We start from the raw sequence: 23746 nt of genomic DNA, 5'->3' as shown, positions 1-23746 counted from the left end.
TTGGTTAAAGTAATCTAATGAAACAAAACCGATTCAACTTGTAATCAAACCTGTGCTCTAATTGAGCTCTAATTATCCGCTGAACATATCTAAGATCAGTGAAAAGTTTTATTTTAGGGCATAGTAAAAGCATACACTTTGGTCTTATTCATAGTTCATTATTGATCTTGAAACCGTGGCTTTGTTTTGTTTTTTGCTGGGGGGGGGGGGGGGGGGAGATGTACAAACTGAATTCTTGTCTTGATTAGTTCATACATTCACTAACTGCAATTTTCAAACCCCCTTTGACCACTCGTCAAAGAGTTTGGGTTTTTAGATTGTCTGTGCAGGTGGCAGGTGATTTTTCTTTTACACAATCTTTCGTGTTTCTGTTCATGTTTTGCACACCGAAGTTTCAAAGGCCTCCAAACTTCTGTGATTGCCGCTTCGTACTTTTGCAGAAGTGCCATTTGTAAATTCACCATCGTGGCACCCCATAAACTATTGTGATGAAGATTAGTTAACATTAGGTGTTAGACGGCTATATCATCACTTTTAAGGTCAGTAAGTTTGTTACGTGGCCCATAGGCTATTTAAAATGGATAAGTAAAGATTTTCTAAATGTCTCTCAAAATGTAATGTTATAGGTTTGTCTTGTTCACATATTTAAAAAAAACACATCCCATTTTTGACTCAGGTAGTAGACTGTAGCTGCCCATTGCCTGCCATTAACTGTGTGTGTGTGTAAACCAATACTCAATAGGAGAAAAGACAATCCTAATGAACAAATTTAAAGCAGCACCAACATAAAATCTAGACCTGGAAACTACAGCATGTTGATTTTCGATGATTTGAACCATACAGTTATCACATGCAAGTTAAAATACACAAACTGGTACTTATAAACTACACTAACTGTCATATTTAAAAAAAAAAAACCTGATGGTTTCTATACAAAGTCCTTCAGCTCTGGTAAACAGCAATGTCTAAATTGGGTCCAGAGACCAGGGAAAGTCACTCTTTGACCCAGCGGAATGACTGTCAAACTGCTTTCACTGCAAGTTAAAATCATCATAAAATAAAAACTTGTGATTTAAACTTTAAAGAACACAGAAATGTTTTAAGTCACGTGGCATACTCCCTAACTGAGCAAAAAGTGTTAACATTTTAACTAAGGCATGGATAGGTCATGCCATGAAGTTCTTTTTTATGAGTGTCATGAGATGCTTCTTCAGTTTTTTCTCTCAGTTCATTAGCAGCACAGAACTAAGCCCTCTGTCTTCAGTAATGGTGACACCAGTCACTCACATCAAAAATTCCTGTTAGCTTACAATGTCTTGATAGATAGAGTTGGTTGTTGTGAGGCCAAAGATGAAGGCTCCAATTGTAACCATGGCAACACCGAAGATCACCAATCCATGCCAGCTGTGAAAGAGGACATAGAAACAACTCTATATGAATTTCCATTTAAAACTTAAAAAAATACTTTAGTTGATTAAATAAAAATGGTGGTTATGTAATCAAAAATAGCCCCTTAAGTACATAAAAAAATTTATTAAATCCACAGAAGCCTTTCCACATATAGTGGTAGAACTTTTTTGCTTTTAACAAAGCACCAATATTATAGAAATACTGTGTTAAGACATAAAAGTCCTCCACTCATAATAAGTACAAGTAAATAAACATTATCAGCAAGTACACCAAAAAGGTTCTCATTATGACTCCTGTATATTTGGAATGTATTGAATAATGTGGTTATCACTTGCTGAAGTGTCATTTGTTAAATGGTAAAGCTGGTGGGCCCTAATTTTAATGTAGTGTATGAATGACAACCCAGGGATCAAAAAGTCTCATCTTAACCTATGTAAGAAATAGAAATATACTGTATTACATTATGAAGTTGCTACAGCTGTAATAAGTGCAATGGAGTAATGACGGGTACCTTAAAACTGTATAGTACTTGAGTAAATAAATACTTAAGGGCCTTAGTTTAAAGTAACTAAGTGAATAATAAAGTGATAATAAAGATTTTAGGGGGTTACATGTCCTATACACTCAGAGGCAGCGAGCTATTCTGCAGCACCCAGCTAATAATTCCAGGTGAATGCATCTACCTGGGCTTTGAGGAAACAGACATAAGAGGCCGTGGCCTCCACTACTGGTTTTGAACCAAGGACCTTATTAGGTGACGGTGCTACCAATTAAATATTCTCATCAAGAATGTCAGAATAAGCAGCATCTCACCTGGCCGATCGGCTGTCTGTCTCCGATAGTTTTGCTTGCATCAAACACAAACCTGTTAGAGACAACGCAGAGACACCACAGTGTGACATTTACATTTGGCCTGCAAAGACATTCAAAGCAGTGAACACAATTACATCTGTGTTACCTGGAAAGACAAAGATAAAGCAGGCTGCCAATCCTCCTATCAGAGAGATCACACGACCAATATCTGGGATGAAGAGGGCGAGGATGAGGGTGACAATGCACCACACCAGAGTCTGCAGAATCCTCCTCCTCCGCTCACGACGTACACATACTTCCACCTGTTCGCCTCTGAACCGCAGCCAAAGTCCTTCTACAACTGCCCTGCAGAGACAGATGACCACAGCAAAGGTTCATTAACTGAACCGTAAAATAATGAAAGTTCTCTTACACGTTTCACAATACAGCACTTTTTTCTTCTCTTAATGAAAATGAATTAGTAGCAAGACAGGAATTACATTTATTGCACCATTAGTTAATATACCGACACACTGTTTTAGCATCAGTGCTATGTTTTGTTTTCTGCCATCTAGATGTGATCCATCAGTATGATGTGTGTAATCTTTAAAATAGCACAATGATTTACATGTATTTAACAAACAAAGTAAATTACAAGTCGTACTTTTACTTAAGTAGAAATGTTAGTGTAGTACTACTTTTGAGTACATTTTTTGATTGTACAGTTATGAGTACTTCATCCACTTCTGGGTGTTCTGTACATGGTTTACAAAAAGTGCCTCACAAAGTTTGTCTACCAGAGCTGTCAATTTTCAAATGTAATTTTCATTTCTAAATTAAAACACTCAACGCATAGGTTGATCAATAGTAAATTTAAGGGAGATTAATCCATTTGACTATTGTATCAGTTCTATTAGTGTGTTTTTGGAGTCAAGGATAACAGTTAACAAAACTAACAATATGTTTTCTCTATACCTTACCTGCCACAGAAGTGTAAAATGGGGTACGAGGTGACCACACAGACAACAATAAAAGCTCTTGCGATGGCTACAGCAATGTCGTCAGGAGGATATGACATCAGCACATCCTGACTGACATTAGAACCAAAAGTCAGGAAGCCGCAGACACCTGGTCAAACATAAACATTTAGACCACTGATTGTCAAGTCATGAGCCCCCGAAAAAAACAGAAACAATAGATAAAATAGAGAATGTAGAACTTTCAAACACATGTAAAACTATTTTTCTATTTTAATTCAAAAGTCAATGAAATTGATACCAATCAACAGGTTAGCAAGCTGATTAATACCTGTTCCTGTGTAAACAAATAGGCAGATTAACATGCTGAGGGTGACTACAACTCCCCAGGGTCTGATTTCTTTCCTGCTCATGCTGTTGAACACCGGCACACAGCTAACATGGCACTGTGGAGAGAAGTCAGGAGGAAAGAGGGGAGACACAGAACTCATTAAATTATAAACGGAAATCTTAAGAAAGCCATATCGCTTTATGATCTCAAATGAGGAAATACCTGGAAGCCAAAGCATATGGTGGGCATTGCATTGAAAACTGCAGTCCAGGAAGCAGAACTGGAACAAACACAGTGATTTAGCAACTCAAGCAAAGCAAGATGACAAAGATGGTGAAGTTTCTGCAGGAATGAGACAGCGGACAATGCTACACAATTAATATAATGCTTCTGAAGAACTGTTAGCTGCATAAAGTGAGGGCAGCGTCATGGAATGAGAGGCACACCTTGTGGGAATGTAGCCCGGAGACACCTCTTTATCCGGCCAGATGTACTTTACAATGACCACGATGGTAACATACCAGGTTCCCATCACACTCAGTGCACTGCAGTGAAGAACAACATCTCACATATGATCACTATGAAAGGTCTGAGTTAAGAAAACTATTTTAATCCTCAAAGGTGAAAATAAGTTGAGTGAGTGACAAAGTTCTGTACCTGGCATACTTCTGAAAGCCAATCTCTTTAGGGATAGAGAGAGGAAGAATGACAAGGACTGCAGTGACTGCGATAGTAAATTTCCGGTCAATGTACCAGTGGGCACTAACTGATCCATCTGTGTCATGAGCCACTGCTTCTATCACTGCAAGATAAAAAAAAAGAAAAAATTTGAATTAGTAAAAGACATAAAACTTTAATAAGCAACAGACACAAAAGGGGAAGTCAGTGAAATGTCTAAAGGGAAGAGAGTGCATAAGTGGGAAATAACAACCTCTCCATTCATTCCTGACCACAAAAAAAAACAAAAAAACAAGTGCTGTCAGCAAACTGTCAGCATCTCAGTGTGTCACATGAGGAACACAGAGAAAATAAGCTGAGTGCTGCGCTTAATGCTCTTTGGCCTCAAAGATAGGACAGGTTAAAAGGATATCAGCACTACTACTGGGAGAACATTTAGACTGGGTGTACATGTATGTTAATACTCTTAAACTTCCCTCTGAAAAACTCCAGATGACATCACCTGAAGGAGTTTTTCATCATTACATTACATCATTACAACCTCTACAGAATGAGCAACAAGATGACTTAATCTGAACTGAAGGTTCCTCCAAGTGATGTCATCTGGAGGCATTTTTCAGATACAAGTAGAGAGATATTTTAATATACTGAAGTCAAAGGTGAGTTTAATGGCATTTCAGTACATGTACTACCCAAACTACAACCAAAAGAAGTTCAAAATCACTGGAGGTTTCCTTTCATGTCTTAAATTGTCCTCATATTCACTGTATAATTTAAACAAGTGTCCACCGGTCGAGCATGTGTTCATGTTTACCTAAAAAAAGAGTAAAGTAAAATGGACTGAGCCCCACAGACAGCAGTTCAATATCAGGGCTAAAAACCACCAGTTTTTAATAAAATTGGGCAGCGCCCCGTCCTTTCTTCTCACGTCTGGTCCTCCACCACAGTGATGAAGGCACTGTCTATGTTAACACAGGATTTGTGAATCCCTTTGTGCAACCATGCCTACAGCACATCAGACTACACTTGGGAAAGATGTTCTGCGTCCTCACTAGAGCGGTCAGCTCAACACCTTTATTCTCCAAAGACCTCACATTTTCTTTTAGCAAAGTGGGGAGATGCTGCTTGAATTTTCCCACCTTCTCCTTTCAAATCTCAATCCTTTACTCCAATCAGCTGATGCAGAGCATAAACACAGAAACTGGCTCAATGGAGTTGCTGTGCACTAACCACTCACAGGAAATGTGAAGTGTTCCAGTGATAAAAACAGAGACAAATACTCTCTAAAACAACATGATTTGCGAGAGTAGAGCTTATTTGCCTAACCATTAATACACAATAACAACATATCTGCATTTGTTGTTATGGATGGAGAGGTGGAAGAGCTATTGGACATGAGAACAACAGCTGAGAAAAAGGGCTACAAAGAGATATTAAGCAAAGTGTGTCTCTTTTAGGTGATTCTAATATATTAAAAAGTAGTGGCTCAAATATTATTCAGGATATGACAGCAGCTAAAAATAATTTATTTAATTACAACAAATCTGACAATCTTCTACACAACAAAGCTGCAATGAGCTTCTAATTGAGCTAAAATATTTTAATCTATGAAATACAAAGTAAACTAAAAGTAAATTATACTAAACAATTGATTAAAAAACGGGTCTTTTTGTTTTTTATTAATTGCCAAGTTAAAATTGTATTCTTTGTTAAATTGAATGGAATTTTAAATAAAAACAAAGCGGTTGGCTGGTTGATTCACTGCATCAGTGTGAATATACTCACAGCGATCCAGCTGGTCACCTATGACAATAAAGAAAGCAATGCATGTCCCAAAAGTGTAGATGGCAATGGCGACTTCACATAAGACTCCAGTGACTTTCCCACATGTGGCTCGAACGACCTCCTGATATGTGTTTTCATTACTGACCTGAAAAGGAGAGAAAACCAAAAAAACAAACAAAAAAAAAAAAACACAAAAGATTAAATTAAGTAAGAGGGCAGATTCAGCAGTATCAGTATGGAAACAGGCTTTTTTACTATTACAGTATATACCATGTCTGAGAATTGAATTCAAATTTGTCGTCACTATATTTAGGCTGCGAGCTTCATGTCGAGGTAGATAAGTACAGTTTACCATATATACGGGAGCCAAGCCAACTTTAGAGGGTATTATAGAGGTTCACTAGGACTTATGTCTACAATCATTTTTCTGCATAACAACAACTGGAGTATGCTGAAGAGGTACCAAAAAACATCATTTTAACATCACCAGCAACGTTCAATATTTGGAAACTGTGTCACAAAAAAAGAAACTAGAATTTACCCGGTGGCCTGATAATGAGCTACATATTTTGTTAATCATGTGGCCATGGTGGCGTCACCATTTTCTTTGGTTGTAAAAACCAAATGTGATCTTTTGCTCATGTAATTTCAGTCTTGGCAAGCTCTTCTTTTACAGTAGTTGTCAAACAAGGAGTGGAGTTCAAACAAATTTCCAAATTAGGTTTTTTTTAGATTGGTTAAATTTCCAATTATTACAAAGACTCCAACTTACACTTTATTTATATCTGACATTTCCGGCAGGACATCGATCTAAACACGCTGCTTTTCTGTTGCCATTCCATGAGTTATCACTTCTGTAGGATCTAGCTTTCAAACTGTTTATCTGGCAGTTCACAGGTAAATATGCAGGAGGAGACCAGTTCAAAAAGTTCATCCTACAGCTAAATATGGCTGATGTTTGTCACAACAGATTCAGCTAGTCTGTACTGACTCACACACATTTTGTATACAGTATATACAGCATGTAAAGATTCATATATTATACATATTCATATTCTGAATACACACATTCAATTTAACATTCATAGAGAATGTTAGTGTGAAGAGAGGGAGTGTATTTAACTGCACACCCTTTTTTCCAGATTATTCAGTGTACATAATGTACTTTGTATAGTACCATCAATACTCTTGTTTCTATATGTACATTATTGAATTCTCTTATATTTTATTCTATTTAACAATAGTATACAAGTTAGCCTTAGGTTATTATTCAGTTTCTTTCAGTAACTTCTGCATTGTTTTTGTATATCATCTGCTGCAACATCTCTCTTAATAATAAATAGAAATAAAATAAATCACTGAAGTGTATACCATCTTTAAACTGACTAAATCTTGGACCTTCTCTCCATAGTCTAATCGTTTAACTCACGACCCATTCAGGAAGTGAAAGTCTGATCCGGAATACAACCAAAGAAGCACTGCAATAGTTATTTCACCACTAATGAAGGACAAATACTCAAGAAAGACAAAAGGAGACACATTTTGAAGGCTGCAGTAGATACAGCATTTAAAAAATGAAAGAATCTAGTCAAAACAGCATAAGATCTCATTAAGCAGGATGACACAAACCTGGGAGCAGTAGCCTAGAATCACCAGTCCACTGATAATAAAGATCAGCATAAACTGAAACAGAAAGAAAGAGGAAGACCCACATTTTAGTTTGCTATTAAATTGTCTCCAACGTGTTTTGTTTTCTCACAAGGAAAAAGAATTGTAATTTATACAGTGACTTTGTTTCTTTAAATGTCCTAAAAAACAGTTTTCTTAGTCAGCTTCTTCATGAGGTTCTCTATAAAGCATGTGTCTGTGCTCATGTCTGAAATTATACTATAGGTGGGTGTATGATATGACTGGGGTTTATGGTACAACTATACAAGGGATGGATGTAACAGAAAGTAGACATACAGAGACGCTCACAGTTTGAGAATGTGACACAATGTGCTTTTGTGCACCAATAATGATTCAGTAACATACACAGTGAGATGACACTTCTTTTGCTTATGTTAGCACAAAATCAAATCTAACCAAACCACATGCACACAGTCCTGATACAATGTATTTTTGTATCAAATAAATAATCTGATAAATTATAAAAATATGTATTGCAGCCTAATTTATGATATTAGGCCAAAGATTTAACACCTGTCTCATTGAATGGGAAAGGGACCAGTATAAGGACAGTGTTTTCACACTGAGATCTTCTCACCATTTGAAGCATTACTCCTGCAGTCACTCCTCCTGCCATATTGAAGGCTGCAGGGAAATTGAGCAGACCTGCCCCCAGTGCTGCGTTCACTACAATGAAGACAGCTCCCAAAGAGGACACACCTCGACTCTGCCTGTCTGCCTCCAGGTGCCGGACAGAATCTACGCTGGGACTCTGCAGGAGCCATGCCCTTTCTCCAGAGTCACTACTTCCTATGCCACCCCATTCTTCAACATCTGCATTAATCGCCATGAGCTAACAGGCTCCAGTTCGGCCTGCAAGGCCTTAATGCACCCTTGTAAATCAGTTACCAACTCTGTGGATCTAAGGAAAGGAAATTAGATTAGACGCCCTACGTGAAACTGAATTTTAGAGATCCTGGTTCCTGAATTGTTTCTATTCGGCTAAGTACACAAATGCACTCACATGCATGCTGACCACCAAAATCTGTAGTGTAAACTAAAAGCTAGATTAACAGCACTGAAAGGCCTCTATTTATTAAACTACACAGTTCATACCTTCACCCAAACAAAATCATGATGTCTGTTGAGTCCAACTGTTCACTTAATTTCAAGGGCCTGATCACCACAAACCAGGGACCTGTAAAAGACACAAAGACTTTCCTTAAAACTGATAAGACATGAAGTGCAAATGAGGTTAGGCTGTTCATGCAAGTCACGGATATTGCAATGTGTTGATTTTTATTTTAAAGGACCCAACACTTTTCCTGTGTCACTGTGTAAGACGACCTGCCCCTTAAAAATCAATCTACAATGGGCTCGAGAGCTAACTGAAATCATAATCGTTTATCGAAACTGAAAATATGAAATATATGTCAGCAAATCACTACTGAACTTAAAGGGAAGAAGCTGATGATGTCCAGGTTACCTCAGAGTATTTCACAATTCACATTTTCATGCTGCCTACGCGATGTGCTGATTAAATACGGCACCTTTTAATGTAACAAGATTATTGCTTTTCTTTTTTCATTAACATCACAATAAAGCTTCTCGATGCTGTCAAGCCCTGTGTTGTTGTGTTCTACCATCGCTAGCTAACAAAGGTTACACCTAGCTAAACACAACATACAAATAAGCTAATATGTCACGAAACAAACCAAGTATTCGAATAACTCTACAACGGCTTATTTTACCTGTGAAATCGCTGCTGTTAAGACAAAAGTAAACGTCTGAGATTATCATAATTACCGACAGTTTCTTCAGCGTTGCACAGCCTGGACCTGAGAGGATAACTGAAGTCTCACTATTTAGGCAGCGCCGCGTAGAAAGCCGATAAACATGTGACACGTTGCCACGTGACTGGAATTCTGAGTGTTCGCATGGAATTGTGGGTATTGTATTTTTTAGACTGAAGAAGCATGAGAACATGCTCTAAAATTTAGTACAAAAGCATAAATGCGTAAATGTTCACATTAAAAGGTGAAGATTACAGCAACGAGTATAGGATATAGTATATAAAAATATAAAAGGCCATAAAATTTATTTATACAAATTATATAAATATAATCAGGAAATGTACTTAAAGTATAAAAAGAAAAAAGGTCCTGAATGAAGTACTTCTACGTATCAGGGGAGGACCTTCTCTGTCTTTTGTTGTAGCACTAATAGTGCAGAAATACACTACAAGTACCAGATTGAAAACTGTTCACTATCAGCAACAAATAACACTATAGTACTAGTATGTAGAAATTGTAGTGTGAAGTAATTTACTTTACTGGATTATAAATAATGAGGCATTAATGCATTCATCCATGTAAAGGTGGAGCTAATTTGAATTACAATCCTGTTACCTTCCCAAAATATTCAATACGTTTTTTTATATTTTGTAACATTCATTTGATTATGTATAGTAAGTAGGAACTACACTTTTCCATTTACACATTTGATAAAATTGGTTAAGTGTCTTAACACTGAAAGATGAATCAAACCTAATTATCTTCATTAAGCCAACATAGGAAGCCTAAACACCTAGTTATTGTGTTCATCAGTTTGTGATTATTAATCAGATTTATGTGGACCTGTATTAAGATGGAGAGAAATTGAAAGGATTATCACCAGCCCTGTTAGTAAAAGACTTACAGCCCACATCATAGTATTGTCCGGGGGGGAACCTGTTGATCCAGCTAAGTTGCAGATCCAGACACATTCTGCATCATACTTTGAATAATATGTGAACAATATGTACGCCTCACAAGCACCTCTAGCTAGCAGGTTACAGGAGAAAGAAAAATCATATTGAAACAAGTCATTACATAAAAACAAACTACAAAACGTTACTCTATTCTGATCTGTTTATTCAGTAGGGTACATGACCAATAATCCATTACTTTATGTCAGAATGTAAACTACTGATACAAAGTGCTGCAAATGTTAGAATTATGAGTAGACTGAAGTGGTCAAACACATTAATCCACTGAAATATGACAGAACTGTCCAGTGTTCAATTTGATAGCCTACTTATTTTTATTAACCAGACAGAGACATTTGTAATGGAACAATATTCGAAGTAGTCACTGAAAAAAAAGAAAAAAAAAATATGAAATGTGATTTGGGGCTTTGGTAGAAAATGACTAATACTCCTTATTTTGGAATACAACATAATGCAACATGCATTGATTAATTCTCTTTACTGAGTTAAACTATTTTTGGCTTGTGTGCTTTTTTGTTGGGGGTTAAAAGGTGCATTAAACTAGATTAGAGACACTTTCATAAATCTGACTGGCAAAAGTGCTGAATACAATGGGTGGATGGATGCGTGAAATATCTACAAGAGATAAGGAGATTGAATTACTGCTTGATTGTTTAGATGAACACACATTAGCTTGACAGTGAACCAATTACTTGACAGATGCTTGTTGATAGAGTCAAGCCCAATGATCAAAAGTGCCACAATGCCTCTGAGCTCATTAAGTGCTCCACCATTTAAATAAAAACAGTCACATTTTCATCAGGCTTTCACAAAGCAGCAGAGCCCTCAACTTGCATACAAAGCTAAAACACAGGCCAGTGTAAGTTTGCTGATGTTTTATAGTGTACGAGCCCTCTAAAGGGAAACCGCACAATTTTATAAGGACATGAATGCACAGCCAACAGTTGATTCCACATAATAAATAACATAATTAATCAGCTCAGTCAATAGAGGGAGATTGGTTTTCAATTTGGCAGGAGACCCTGTTCAATGAAATGTTAAAAAAAATAAAAGTAACCAAAAAACGAAACCATTTAACAGCAGCAATTGTTCCAACTGTGACAAACTCAAAATGAAACCAAATCAAGAATAGGTCAAGCTAATTATTGAGTTTTTTTCCACATGTGGAACAGAGTAGAAAGAGAACAGAAGATGAATAAATCTCCTCTTAATCCTGCTGCTTTCATTTAATAGCTTTTCCGGCAGGAAATCCTCTACTTGGTGACCTCATGGATGGCTTGTGCCAGGTAACCCACGTTCCCAGAGGTCACACCTGCCATGGAAATTCTGCCATCCTTGGTCATGTACACGGAATACTCTTTTGTCAAGCGCTCAACCTGCAGGGAAATACATGAACACATATTAGTACGTTAACAATCAACATTCCCACAGAGATCTGTTATCCTGTATCTCATAATTATGGTGACATTTTGCTTTTTCGTATGATCTGACTAAGGAGGAGCATGTCATTGCTGACAAGATGATGCTAGAGGCCGGAGACCTTGGGGAACCACTCATTACTCGTGTACTGCAGCAACAGTTTAGAACTGTAATAGTTAGGAAATACTGTAGAAAAGACAGTAAGGTGACAGTAGCCTTAAGCATTGATGCTGCACACTTCATCTCACTCAAATCAAGACTCACTTTATTTGTGCCAAAAATATATTTGAAGTTCCAAAGCTTTAAAAACAAAAAGTACATTGAAATCTGGTGGCTTCTAATAAAGACTGAAGCATCTTAATACTTATATTTACATTTGTAAAATTTCTTGGTGGAATATTCTCATATTTCTGTCTTTATACTATTTTTTTTTTTTAAAGACCAACCCAATTTTAACTGCATTTAAACTAGTTGAAGCCTTTCTGAGGCATCACTCAAGTTATTGTATTCAAGCTCCGGTACAGTGCATCAACACAGTGCACTTCACTGAAATAAACCAGGCTTCAGGTTGATCTGCTGATCTTTACTCAATACTGATCAGGTTAAAAGTACTTTCTCTACAGCCTTTTAAATGACGACATTTGGCTGCCATTTATTATTGAAGCAATTCTCAGAGCAACATTAATTATACTGAACTTTATAACAATGTGTAAGATAGGTAGAAAAAATAAAAAACTAACCTTAAAAACAGGTTTACAAAATGTTTAAATCTTTTAGAGCAGTACAATGGGACAAACACATATGTATGAAAAATATGTCAATTCCTTTTTAGATACATTTTCAGAGTTTCTCACACAATAAAGGTTTAGCATACCAATGTCTTCATTCAGTGAGCCAGACTGATATGCTAATTATTCTTTGTAAAGCTGTTGTTTTTTTTACTTTTTCATTTTTGTACTTTTTTTATTATTAATAATTTTGAGATTTTAGGAAATCCAGATATCCACTTTCTGGCCGATAGTTTGATATCACATTGATACAGCACCCTCACATACTGTACAGTAAATACAAAGCTACAGTCTATAGCTGAGCACAAAGACAAGACGAGGATGCAACTAGATTTTGTCAACAACAAAACCCATCTACTTGATACCTTCAGTGCTCCCCAGTTAACACATTAGATCTTTTTAAAATCCATTTAAAATTTAAGAATTTGCTGTTGTATAGGAACTTGTGCAAGACAATTTCTTAACTATAAAAGGGGAGATTAAATCTAAGATTGCAGCCAGAGACTAATCTTTTGTTCATTTGCATGTGAAAGTGCATTAAACACAGAATTTAGTGTCATATGGGGAAAAATGTTTTATCTTGTCGACATATTTTAAACAGACATTGTCCCACATGCTCCAAAATCAGCACTTCTTGTACTATGGCTAGTAAACTCTTGCTATGGTGCTTCACATCGGTTTGGACAATGTTTTTATTCACTACACATTTTAGAATGAAGAAATATCTAGTTGAGGAGTTGGTCTTGTGGTGGTTTTAATACTGTTTTGTACAACAGTGGAGTTGTACAGCACAGGTGAAAAAGCTTATACTGACTACTGGCTGACAACTACTTAAACATGAGTAGCGAAGATTCAGAGCCTCTTTAATTGTCTGATCGTGGACACGACAGTTACTTTAGAAAATGTCAGTTATCCTTTAAACACATAAGACCAATCCTTAAACTGAAATTCCTTAATCATACTGAACCAACAAACGCCCAGGAAGGCAATGGCCTCTACACAGAAAATGTCTGTGTGAATATGGCATAACAGAGAGTAAACAGACTTCTGATAAAATCTCTGCTCAAAGGACAAAAAAGTTTGCCCCAAAAAGTCAAACTAAGAGTTCATTGCTACTGTATGGTACAATTTGTGAAATTCAGCTTGTTTATAAGACTGAACATGTGCGGGCAAGTACCTGTTCAGGTTTGAGGCCTGTGAAGCAGAACATCCCAATTTGGTCGATGACATGCTGCCAGTTATGGCTGGAGCCCTGCTTTTTCAGTCCAGCCACCAGCTGTTCCCTCATCTTAATGATGCGGTTAGCCATACCATGGACCTCCTCCAGCCTGGGATGAGTGATGGCAGAAATAAAAAAAAAAACAAAAAAAAACAAATCAAGAAATAGAGTTTGGGATAGATCTTCATCAGTTAGGTGCACATGAGAGATAGACCATTGATTCTGGATCTGTGTTTGTAAAAATCCAAATTACACAATTAGTTGAATGCAGTATGTATTCATAACACATACCACAGTGAGCGCAGATCTGGTGTGTTGAGAATGGTTGTCGCAATTCTTGCACCGTTCATTGGTGGGTTGGAGTAAATGGGCCTGATGAGGATCTTAAGTTGAGACTCCACTCTTTTTGCCTCATCTGCATCCTTACACACCACAGTGAATCCTCCCACACGTTCACCTGTAAAAACCAATATGCACACCGAGTGCTAAAGCTGTGAAACTTGTATAACGTATTACTTTCCTAAGATTGTTAAATTAAAAACATGATTTTTAAACACAAGTTGCCAGTGCAGAAGATAGAAAATCCATTCACTACAAAAATGACAACTTTAGTTTTGTCTCACATTTCAGAACAATTATGTTGGGAAGATTTAAAGTCTAGGTCTTTATTTGAATAAATGATGGGGTTTTACCAATGGATGGTGGTTAAACAAACTAAAGTTTAGAGTTTTCATTTAGCCACAGGTCAGATTCAGACTGTCAGTTAAATGAAATACTCTGAGCAGACCCCATTCAGCACTGCTTCAATAAAATTTTTGGTTACATTTACAAAAAGAAATAAAAATGTAGCCCTACTTAGTTTTAAATTTGTATTCGTATTTATTTACTTGTAATGACTCGACTGACCATAAAGTCCCATGTTCTTGGCAAAAGACTGGGACAGCACGATGTCGTGGCCCTGTTCGATGAAGTAGCGCACAGCCCAGGCATCACGATCGATGTCTCCACTAGCAAAGCCCTGATAGGCCATGTCGAAGAATGGAAGCAGGTTCCTTTTCTGTAAAGTAAAAGAGAAACACATAAGCCCCTTTAAGACATGTACTGGAATACAAATATTTTCCAGGCTCTCTCTGGGGTGGTTGTATGTGTGAACGCAAACGCCCAAGTCTGTTTCCCCTGACATTACTCAAATTTTACTCAGCCAGCTCCCTAGTGCAAAGTCAACTGTGGCTTTTAAACTGTAAATCATATTTAGATTTTGAGATGAAAAGAAAATGCATGCTGGCATTTTATCACAACACAGCTCCAAATATTTTACAGATCTTTCTTGATCAACACTCACCTTCACAATGTCAGCAATTTCCTTCCACTGCTCAGGCCTGGGATCCACACCAGTGGGGTTGTGGGCACAAGCATGCAACAAGATCACACTCTGCTCTGGGATTTTCTGTGTCATGAGAAAACACTTGGTAAGTCAAACTAAAATATTGCTAATATAATAATAATACAGTTTCAGAATATGGTTGCAAAATATTTAAAAAAAGCTTAGAATGCAGTATTTTTTCCTTTCTGCTATTTATATATTGTATACACATTATGGCATTATATACACAAATGACCCCTGCTCTGTATGGTCCTTAAATGCCTCACTAAGTAGAATGAAGGAGAGCTATCAATGCGCATCACTGAGCAACTGACCTCAGCACACCAAACACATAAGCTGGTGAGGGCTGTGACTGCTCTTCTAAGTCATTTTAACGGGTGAAATTAGTACTAGTGGTTTAATACATTTGTTAAGTCATCGTGAAAGTACTGTTAAAAAGGGAATCGTTTTTGGATAACGTCTGCCTGTTTGTTTAAGAAATAGTCACATTTAGCGCCATTAATTAACCATTTACTATTAATTTCCCTCACTTAATATTGGACATTAAGATGTGGATACTGTGCATGCGCACACCGAGGCTATAACAATATATGGTGCAGCCCTATTTCAACACCTGAACAGATGCCAAAATAGACTTCTTTATCAAAATATTTTAGGATCTAGCGAGTCTAATTATTGAGAAATAAGCTTAGCAGGTTTTTCATCTTTACACATATCTGCCCACTCTGGACTAGTCCCCCTCTCTTACAGAAATGTCCTCGAGAGCTCCTTTGAAGTCAAAGCCGCAGGTGGAAGGGTCATAGTATCGGTACGCTTTGAGTTGCATGCCAGCATCTCTGAAGATTGGTGTGTGATTTCCCCAGGAGGGCTTGGGCAGGTACACATCAAGCGGACCCCCATGGAAACGAGACTGAGAAAGGAAAGGATTGATGAGACAATGTGCCTGACTTAAAACTTTGTGATAAGTGATCATTACAAGTGGACCTCACCAAAAAGTTTGCTCCAATACGCAGAGATCCGGTTCCTGAGATGGTCTGGACAGTGATGCTCTGTTGGGAAAGATCTGCTGTGGTGACATGAACTAAACTATCAGAAATTGTTTGAAACTTGTTGAGTTTGGGTTAGTTCACACTCTAACTTACCCTGCTGCTCTTCAAGACCTCATTATTATCACCAAGAGCAAGCTGAGCGCAGGCCTTGTTAAACTCCCCCAGACCACCGATGGGCAGGTACTCCTTATCCAGCTGTTTGGCTGCAATCAAAGCTTCTGCCTATAACAGAAACGTATTAAAATCAAAATACAAAACCACTATAATTTCCTTGACCTATTACCCGTACTGTGTTAATACAACATCTGCTAATTAGTTAATGTTTTGTTGGCAATACGCATCTTTTCATGGTGTTAAGGCAGAAATTCCCTAAGATGTTAACATGCTTTTCAACCCAAGCCACACTAATTGTTACAATGTTCAAAAATGCTAATGTAACATGAGGACAAACACACAGTGACTGCATTTACATGCTGTTAAGGGAGTAATCTGATTTATCCTTAATCATAGTAAAAGTATGATATGATGCTTTACTCCCTTAGACACAAACTTGTTAAATGTCTGCGCATCATTGAATGACACAAGAAAACACATCGCAGTACTAAAGTATACACTGGACACCCGGCTGACAGTTTTACCTTGCGAACACAGCTCAGCACAAAGGGCTTGCCCTGGTCATCCCTGTAAGCTCCCACTCCAAGGTTCATTTTCTTTGGATTGGTGTCCCTCTTGAAGGCCTCAGTCACCCCCAGGATGGGATCAGGGGGACCCATCTGCACTCCACCCCACCATGAGCTGCACAGACATCAAAAGAGTCGATTATCAATGTAGATGGGACTATGAACAATGGAGAAAGGTAAAAGTTCATTTGTAACCACTACACTCAATTAACAGCTACTGCTTCCCTCATCAAATTCAACACCAATACCCCTTAGACCATTCAATGGTCGTATTTGACACTGATGTTACAGCAATCATAACGTACTGTGGACCAAGTGTTCATGTTTCGACAATGACAGACAAGAGTACCACATGCTCGGTGTGCACAGGGCAAACAAAATATTTATTCTCCATTGAGAAGGTTCAGAGTCTAAAAACAAAAGAGGTAATCTGGCTCTGAAAAACAGTTTCTGAAATTGCTCCCACAGTCACTCATTCTCAACATAATGAAAAGTATGAGAAATGATGAATATCATGTAATAAAATTATTACTAACTGTGCAGATTTGATGTACCTTGATGCCTGTGCTTTGTAATGATATTTAAAAAAACAAACAAAAAAAAATCTTATTTATCTTGTCAGTGGCTTGTTCAGTTTTTACTTTAATCTTGTTCATCATCTTTACTATATTCAGTACTAGAAAAACTGCATAACTCTAGTGTCTGGACTGCTTAGGTGAAGAAATCGTGAATAAAGGTTAATGCCTACATTACAAGAGTTTGAAATTTAGCTTCTAATTGAAAACTAAAGCCAACTTCAGCAAATCGGGCTATTACGCCATAATGGATTGTTGCTAATCTAATTGTCTTTTGTACTTTAGACACATTCTATCAGACAACTGCTTGATAAAGCTCTATTGAAAATTGTGACCTACACTGCACTGCTGCTAACATCTCAGGTTTCTTCTACTTTGTAAATCCTCTAAACTTTGCGGCTAAATTTAGGACTGAACACTTTGCAAAGGGCAAGAGTCTCACATCCTCTACTAATAATTCAAAAAAGATCACAAGACTTTATTATATGGTGACTGACGTTTGAAACAAATGTTTACTGCATGAAAATTAAGTAGTGTGAATTGGCTGCTGAGTCAAGCCTCACACTTGGTTGCTTGGTTGTATTACAGATTGTTTGATCCTGATACTTTGAAATTACAGGCAAACAGTCAAACATTTGAAAAACAAGAGATGAAGACTTTTATGAAGCTTTTATTGCTCATAATGTTTCAATGACATGTAGTTTTGAGGCTACAGTTTGTGATGCTTATGTGCTGTGTATGTACATGTTGCTATTGCAACTTCCTAATTAATACATTGTCAGGTCTTGTGGACTCTGGGCTAGGTTTGTTCTTTCCCTCAGTTTTGACCTGTCTCCCTATCCCTGCCATGAAGATTCGTTTTAATGACATTTTATAATTTTAACTTAAAAAAAAAGTTGGGATTATTTTACCTCATACAGCAGAACTGAAAAATCCTAGAACTTAAATGCCACATATAAATGAACATTTCAGCTCCACTGATCTTATTAGGCTTGCAGTGTGCAAGCACACAAAACCTTTGAGCAGCTTCTGTCTATGAAAATAACAGTGACTGGCAAATTATGAGTGATCAATAGACCAAAGGTCTTACAGTGCAGGATTGTTGGCCTTACAAATGTGTCTCCAAACAGTTAACCTTTTATAGTAAACTTTTAAAAATTACAGTTTTTGTTATTTAATCATTCCTGGAAACCAGACTAATGTGTTTAAACATGAGACAAAAGCAAAAAACTCAAACCGGAAAAAAGCACTCGACTAGCAAATTCGAACCCGTTACACATACAAAGACAGAAGCTTGTATGAAAAGAGATCTCGGTTCATTCAAGCTTCTATCACGTACAGAAATTCAATTTTCTTTACAAAAAGATGTAAATTATTTTAAAACAAAATACTGCATCAGGTCTACAGTAGGTTGCCCTCCAACCAGACACTGCTTCACCGCAATGAGCAATCAAAGGCGGAACACGACAACCAATCAACAATCAAAGGCGGAACACGACAACCAATCAACAATCAAAGGCGGGACACGTTAGCCAATCAGTTGGTACAATTCCCCACCTACAAGTCTCTTAGCTCAAACTGTGCGTGGGATTGACCACTAAAGGTATCGCGATCTTGTAAATCTTTAAGAAAATTGCCTTTAAAAAAAAAAACGTCGTCAAACCGATGTCACCACATAGACACATTAATATAAGCAAATAATTAATAATGAACCAAACATCACTGGACTATCATTTTTTACCAACACACCGGCGAAGTCGTGATACTGACACGCCACAACGTGACTTTCATTTAGCAAACTTCACATGTCGCGGTATCAAGTTAACCTCTAAGGTCAACTTGTGCAGATAAGCGTGGATGTCTGGAACAACAGGTGCTTAACTGCGATGATACGGATTCATAAAGGTGCGGATCCTAATTTAAAACCACAGAAGCTAACGTTAACCCCATGCGGAATGTCGGGGCCTATTTAACCAATTTGACCCCTATCTGTGCTAGCTAACCAGCTAACATGGCAAAGGAAATCAAAGAATAAGGAGGCCCCCAACTTAATCCTGCTGGTTGGGAGAACCGTTGACCACAGACCTCCATGTAACATCGTAGTTTTCTAGTCAAGCTTTCTGGCAAAACTATCAGCTATCAGCACGCCGCTAACGTTAAGTTACCAAGACAACTTTAGATTTATTTCCGTTGGGGATGAGCAGATTAAACGTGTTTACCTGCTGCGGGTGGACAAAACTCCCAGGGACGGTGAAATTTTCCCCAGACAGTAAACAACCTTGTTAGACTTAAGCAGAGCCATTTTTGTGCTGCGTCTGGGAGGTGAGCCTTGCAGGACGTGAACGGATGAGAAGGGCAAGCAGAACCAAGACGCTACGCTCTCCCACGTACGAGCTGACGTCAGCTCGTCAAACGAGGACGCAGTGACGTAGATCACCTTCTGTAGTCTATGACATTCCACCTATTATATTTAAAGATTAAGTGTCTGTTTATATAATATTAAAGTTCGTTAGGCACAGAGAGCGTATGACATTGTGCAGAGATCGGAGCTCACCTACAAATTCTACAGGAGCTAGACTCCCATAGTAATTTAAGAGAAAATAAGGACAAAACTTGCACCCATGTAGGCTGTGGCCTTTTGGCTATGACATTTTTCATCGTAAGGTATTGTGGACTTATGTCTGTTCCTAGAGTTTTGCATGTTTTTGTGACAGTTTTGCATCTCTTTATGGTCAAATGATTTATCTTTGTGGTCATTTTGCACTTTTTTCTCTCTCCCCTATTTTGTTCACCTTGTTTCTGTAAGATTTTGCAGGTAAAGGCCAGGGGCCCTGACATCCTTTTGGACCCCTCAGTGTCTGTAGTTAACAGAAACTGAAATGTTAAATTGCACCTGACTTATTGCAGAAAAATGTTTTTTTGATGCATACACTATTAAGAACTGCCTTCAGCGATTACTATATTATGTTTGACCAAGTACCGGTACCTCCAGTCTCCCACCAGATGGAGTCCTCTACATTTGAGTCCACAAATCTCACCATTTGATGTGAAGCTGTTGCAGTTCTGATATGAAAACAAAGAATGATTGAAAAAAACTGGAACTTGCAACCTATAAAAACACCTGCAATCAACAAAGTCTGTACATTACTTCAGCTACTGAAATTGTTCATGCAGTTTTCTTTTAGTTAAACAATGTGATTCTCTCCATTTCTCTGTCACTGAGTGTGTCCATTTGTCTGATGTTAAGGGGCTACTGCAATAAGTGCTTTATCAAGGGAAACAGCAGGCAAGTTTTTTCTTTCTTTCAGATACATGCAAGTTTACAAAACCAGTGACCTCACCATCACTCAGTCTGTGCAGCCTGGGAGAGCCTCACACAACAGAGCTTGGAAGTCCATGAAATGTTTTCGTGCAGCCTTTTCAAACGACTCATTGGCAAACTAACAGAGGGACAGAACAGGACATACATGTTAGACTGTCAGTGTGCGAAAGAGATAATTCCAACAATTATAATTATAATTATAATTTCCAAATCATGTCAAAAAGAACACTCATATGTTTAAAAACATTTATGAAACATGCAAATACATCATGGCTTTGTAGTTTGTTTTTTTGTTTTGTTTTTAAGCATTTGGTCTTTTTGTATTACTATAAATTTTTCCATCTAAGTTAATATGTGATCTAAATGTTACTAAGGTACATTTTTACTATAAAGCCAGAACAGAACAGATTTTGGATTCTACATTTCTAATTTAACCACTACTGTCTCAAAAACTCTGTGCTATGTTGATCTGTCTACATTACAACTTCACTTGAAGGAACTGTTGTCAGTGGAATATAATGAGAAGGAGTAGGAAGTTTAGGGATCTAACAAGCAAACACAGCAAAGCTGAAAGAAGCATTACAAAATTGGAACAGCAAAAAAGGAATAATAGAGAAGTTGTGTTTTAAAGATGTTTTCTAAAGCCTGTAAAGGCAACCATATAGGTTTTAACAGGCTCCTTTAATGACATGTTGCACAGTGTGAACAAAACTAACGCAAAGAGCTAAACTCCAAAATTTACATCCATTTTGGGGGTTAACTGAGCTCTCTGGTCTTCGGTACAGGAGACCTGGCTGGTAATCCATTGTGTCAAACTGCATGTAAAAGATTAAAAAGTAAATAAGACTGAAGCAATGATATAATAACAAAATACATAAAATCAGTGGTGTAAATCATGGACAGGTCATCCGTCTATTTCAGATCCAACACAGAGAGACATGCACAGACATAAGCATTCATTATCATATTCACACCTACAGGGAATTTACAATCACTAACTAACCTAAACGGCATGTCTTTGGACTGTGGGAGTAAACCGGAGTATACAAGATAGCAAAATGTTAAAACATAGTAAATAATACATATTACTACTTTTTGTTGCAATTTAATACAGGGAATACAGAGAGCTTTAATTCAGCCTTGAATTAGTACAACAAATAATTTACCGAGCAGTTTTTACAGTCCACCTCAATGTGAGCAGAGATCCAAGTGTGTAAAAAAGTCTCAAACATTATTTTTTTAAAAAGCTTTTGGAAAGCTGCTGTAATGAGTTTGTGTTTGATTTCAATATGAGTTGTTTCGCCCCTAAGGGCCATCATGTTGTAAAAACAATAATTATGATAAATGTTGTCTTATGTAGGCACATTTATTGTTTATTATGAATTCTTTCTTGTGTATTATGCCATGTAAATGTTAATATGGATTGTATTGTTGATTATTTCTGTAGTTTATGAAAGGAAAAAATAAACATTCTCTCAAAGACAAAGATTTCTTTAATGTTTGCTCTGTTTTGTAGGGTGACAAATGACAGTAACAACAATCATAACTTAGAAAACAACCCTGAACATTGTCACAGTTAGGACCCATCAATAAAAGGAATAAACTACTAAAGTTATTGATCACAGCCTGATGCATTGATGACAAGATAATGATGATGATGATGATTATGTGGAATATTAGTATAATGGCCTGATTTATGTCTGTTACCTGTGGGTGCTTTCAGTGCAGAGTTACAGTGTTTTAAACTGAGCACCAGTATTTTCATAGTTTGTCTAATCTGTGGCTATTTGGGAAAGCCACAGAATACACCACACCACACTAACGTCTTTAACAAAACAAAATCAAAATTTGATTATACTGTGCGTACTATCCTCTGTGCGTGTTTTGTGTGTGTGTATGTTTGCAGCCATACACAGTGTAAATAACAGACAGAATATCATCTGTGTGTGTCACTTCTGTGTGTCATTCTTCTCTTTGAGTGGTACTGATGTGTGTAAAGGAATCAGAGCGGAGGTAATTCTCTTTTTTTCGTTGTCAGCAGTTAACTAGTGCATGTTTCACTGTGCGCTCCTGTGTATTTCAGTGTGTGTATTTGTATTCTCACATGTGCCTAACAATGAAGTTTCACCATAAGGAGTGAGCAATGTGTTGTATTTGTGCATGAGTGAGTGTGCATGTTTGCAGTTATGATGTGTGTGATGGAGTGTGCTTTAATGATACGGAGTTTAATTAAAGATGAAAGAGCTGATGATTAATTGATGGGAGGTAGACTGGTCCATAATGCTGAAATATGGGGTCCTTTAGAAAAGGAAAGGAAAAGTAAGCTAGAGACGCTTCTTTTTGTTGTTTGTTGTATATATATATATATATATATATATATATATATATATATACATATATAAATATGTTGCCATTCACATATAAGTGACAGACTAAGTGCTATACTGGGGTGAATTTTGGAAGCTCAGATACAGGCACATTTCAATTATTTAAAAGTGCAAATCTTTTGTTGTCATGTTGGATTTTGGCAGATTTGTGTACATGTTGGCAAAAGTGAGAAAATCATCCTGCTGTATTTTTGATGTCCCTGGTCTCTTAACTTGTCCTACTCTGTTCATTTATCCTCAAAGTGCCACAGGGGCATCAGAGACTTTTTGCCATGAGCAGCACAAGGTTTCTCTGCACCGCTCTTTGTGTTACCAGTGGATTAGGAGGTGAAGCACTCTAGAGAAAACACGTTTGCTCAGAGCATCTAGCTGCAACCACACAAAACTCAAGAGTAGGGTGAAATAATTTTCTTTTAGAGAATAAACAAACCTTTTTCTGTAATGGCAGGGAAATTATTACTCTGACAACTGAGATGAGACAAAACATCCTGAAAAAGTTCAGAAAAAGTTCTGAC

At 37.3% G+C, this 23746-nt stretch overlaps 2 protein-coding genes across 3 annotated transcripts; both read right to left on the bottom strand.

The window, feature by feature from the left end:
- Positions 1-201: 201 nt before the first annotated feature.
- On the bottom strand, positions 202-9551 carry slc38a7 (solute carrier family 38 member 7). 2 transcript variants are annotated; one of them, XM_067486567.1, is made up of 13 exons: positions 9448-9551; positions 8758-8839; positions 8240-8563; positions 7603-7656; positions 5974-6118; positions 4168-4312; positions 3957-4055; positions 3733-3790; positions 3511-3625; positions 3183-3330; positions 2369-2568; positions 2224-2275; positions 202-1404 (listed from the first exon to the last, which is right to left on the bottom strand). In XM_067486567.1, exons 3-13 carry the CDS (start codon positions 8489-8491, stop codon positions 1302-1304), a joined length of 1371 nt encoding a protein of 456 aa, XP_067342668.1. In that variant the 5' UTR covers positions 8492-8563; positions 8758-8839; positions 9448-9551; the 3' UTR covers positions 202-1301. The 2 variants fall into 2 exon arrangements, with proteins under 2 accessions (XP_067342668.1, XP_067342676.1); XM_067486575.1 differs by lacking the exon at positions 8240-8563.
- Positions 9552-10536: 985 nt separating this feature from the next.
- Positions 10537-19901, bottom strand: got2b (glutamic-oxaloacetic transaminase 2b, mitochondrial). Its single transcript, XM_067486528.1, has 10 exons — positions 19742-19901; positions 16906-17062; positions 16361-16489; positions 16208-16267; positions 15967-16128; positions 15177-15281; positions 14741-14891; positions 14126-14291; positions 13793-13943; positions 10537-11784 (listed from the first exon to the last, which is right to left on the bottom strand). Exons 1-10 carry the CDS (start codon positions 19822-19824, stop codon positions 11662-11664), a joined length of 1287 nt encoding a protein of 428 aa, XP_067342629.1. The 5' UTR covers positions 19825-19901; the 3' UTR covers positions 10537-11661.
- Between the last annotated feature and the right edge of the window lie 3845 nt (positions 19902-23746).

The sequence above is a fragment of the Channa argus genome, chromosome 2 (assembly GCF_033026475.1).
Source record: "Channa argus isolate prfri chromosome 2, Channa argus male v1.0, whole genome shotgun sequence".
In the NCBI taxonomy this organism is placed as follows: Eukaryota; Metazoa; Chordata; class Actinopteri; order Anabantiformes; family Channidae; genus Channa; species Channa argus.
Note: the sequence above shows the minus strand (reverse complement) of the source record. Positions and strands in the feature narration are given on the sequence as shown.